Source organism: Penaeus monodon, chromosome 32 (genome assembly GCF_015228065.2).
Source record: "Penaeus monodon isolate SGIC_2016 chromosome 32, NSTDA_Pmon_1, whole genome shotgun sequence".
Classification (NCBI taxonomy): domain Eukaryota; kingdom Metazoa; phylum Arthropoda; class Malacostraca; order Decapoda; family Penaeidae; genus Penaeus; species Penaeus monodon.
In genome coordinates, this window is record NC_051417.1 from 10,125,725 (window position 1) to 10,127,170 (window position 1,446).

Consider the following 1,446-nt stretch of genomic DNA (forward strand, 5'->3'; position numbering starts at 1 on the left):
ATAGAGTAAAAAGGTAATATAACGCAGAGTAGATGAGTGATATATAGCAGAGTAGAGGGGTAATATAAAATAGGGTTTAGATAAGTGATGAGTAGTTTAAGCAGGTATAATATAAAGTAGAATAGACGGGTGCTGTAGAATAGAGTAGATGTGCAATATGGAGAAAAGTTGATAGGCAAGGTATTTAGAATAAATAGGTAATATAGAATATAGTCGAACAGAAAGAAAGGTAGTAAAGAGTAGAATAGACAGATAATGTAAAGTAAAATAAACAGGTAATATAGAATAGAGTAGATGGGCAATATAGAGCAGAAGAGAAAGGTAATATAAAGTAGAGTAGATAGGTAATACAGATATAGATGCAGATGTATCTAAATATCTACTAACTCGTAGAAGGTCCATGGACTGGTGCCCGTCAAGATGATGGAAGAGCCCTGGTCAGTGAGGGAGCCCAGGTTGGCAGCGTCTGCTTCCCCGTAATACTCGCTGCCCGTGAAGATGGGGCCCTCGAACACCGTCCACGTGTCGACGTTCATGTAATCCGGGCTCCCCACGAACTTGAGGGAAGAACACTGCAAAAAAGTATGTCTAAATTATTTGTTTATCATTATTATTGCGGGTAATGAGAGGAAAAAGTTTTACGCTGAGTTATTGTATTTCATGAAAAGGTGGAGAGTTCAATACCATATTCGAATATTCCTGTGGGAAGTCGACGGAGATTTCGATTCCATGCACCCAGTAGACTCTGCCTGACGCCTGGTTGTACTCCACATTCTCGTAGTACAGCCACCTGTGACAACCACCTACGTTAGTTTCAGTTTAGTGATAATTCCTGGTACAGCCATTCATTGTTTTCTTAAATGAGATGGATCGTGATGTACAGGGGAATTCAGAATATACAAGACAGAGAAGGATATTTCCCACACTTGATCCTTGATAGACAGTCTCCATAAATGGTACTGGATTTCATAGTAATATCTAGTCATCCTAAAGTCATTATTTGTTCTCGAAACGTATTGCACTTTACGAAGCAAACTTACATCCCGGTTTGGTAGACGCTACTGATGGCGTTGTCGAAGTTAGAGGTCAGAAGGTTGGGTACATAGTCGGTGAAAAGCTGGTAGAAGCCATTCATCCCTGGCTCGTTGTACGCGTAGGTGTAAGCGGCATTTCCCCTCGTGGCTGAAAAGTGGTGGCTGGAAGATCAGCTGAGCAATGGGAGTTATCGGCCTACTCGTCAACTGGGCTGTCTAATAAAGTAAAGAACGTGAAGCAGTTGGACTGCGATTGGTCGCATTATTTTGGTTGGAATAACTGAATTACATCAGTCATTACGTACTGACTTGATTACTAATGAGTGGATATAATTCAATACAGATAAAATACAAAAAAATATATTTTGATTTTGTGAGTGTGACTGGTGAGTGAAATCCTAGAGCTAGAGCA

At 40.3% G+C, this 1,446-nt stretch overlaps 1 protein-coding gene across 1 annotated transcript in view; it reads right to left on the reverse strand.

The window, feature by feature from the left end:
• Positions 1-1,446, reverse strand: part of LOC119593494 — a 3,354-nt gene that overhangs the window by 911 nt on the left and 997 nt on the right. Inside the window, exons 2-4 of the mRNA XM_037942443.1 lie at positions 1,041-1,182; positions 685-790; positions 388-572 (exon numbers count right to left, since the gene is read on the reverse strand). Coding sequence (XP_037798371.1) covers positions 388-572; positions 685-790; positions 1,041-1,182 — 433 coding nt within the window. The remainder of the gene's footprint in view (positions 1-387; positions 573-684; positions 791-1,040; positions 1,183-1,446) is intronic.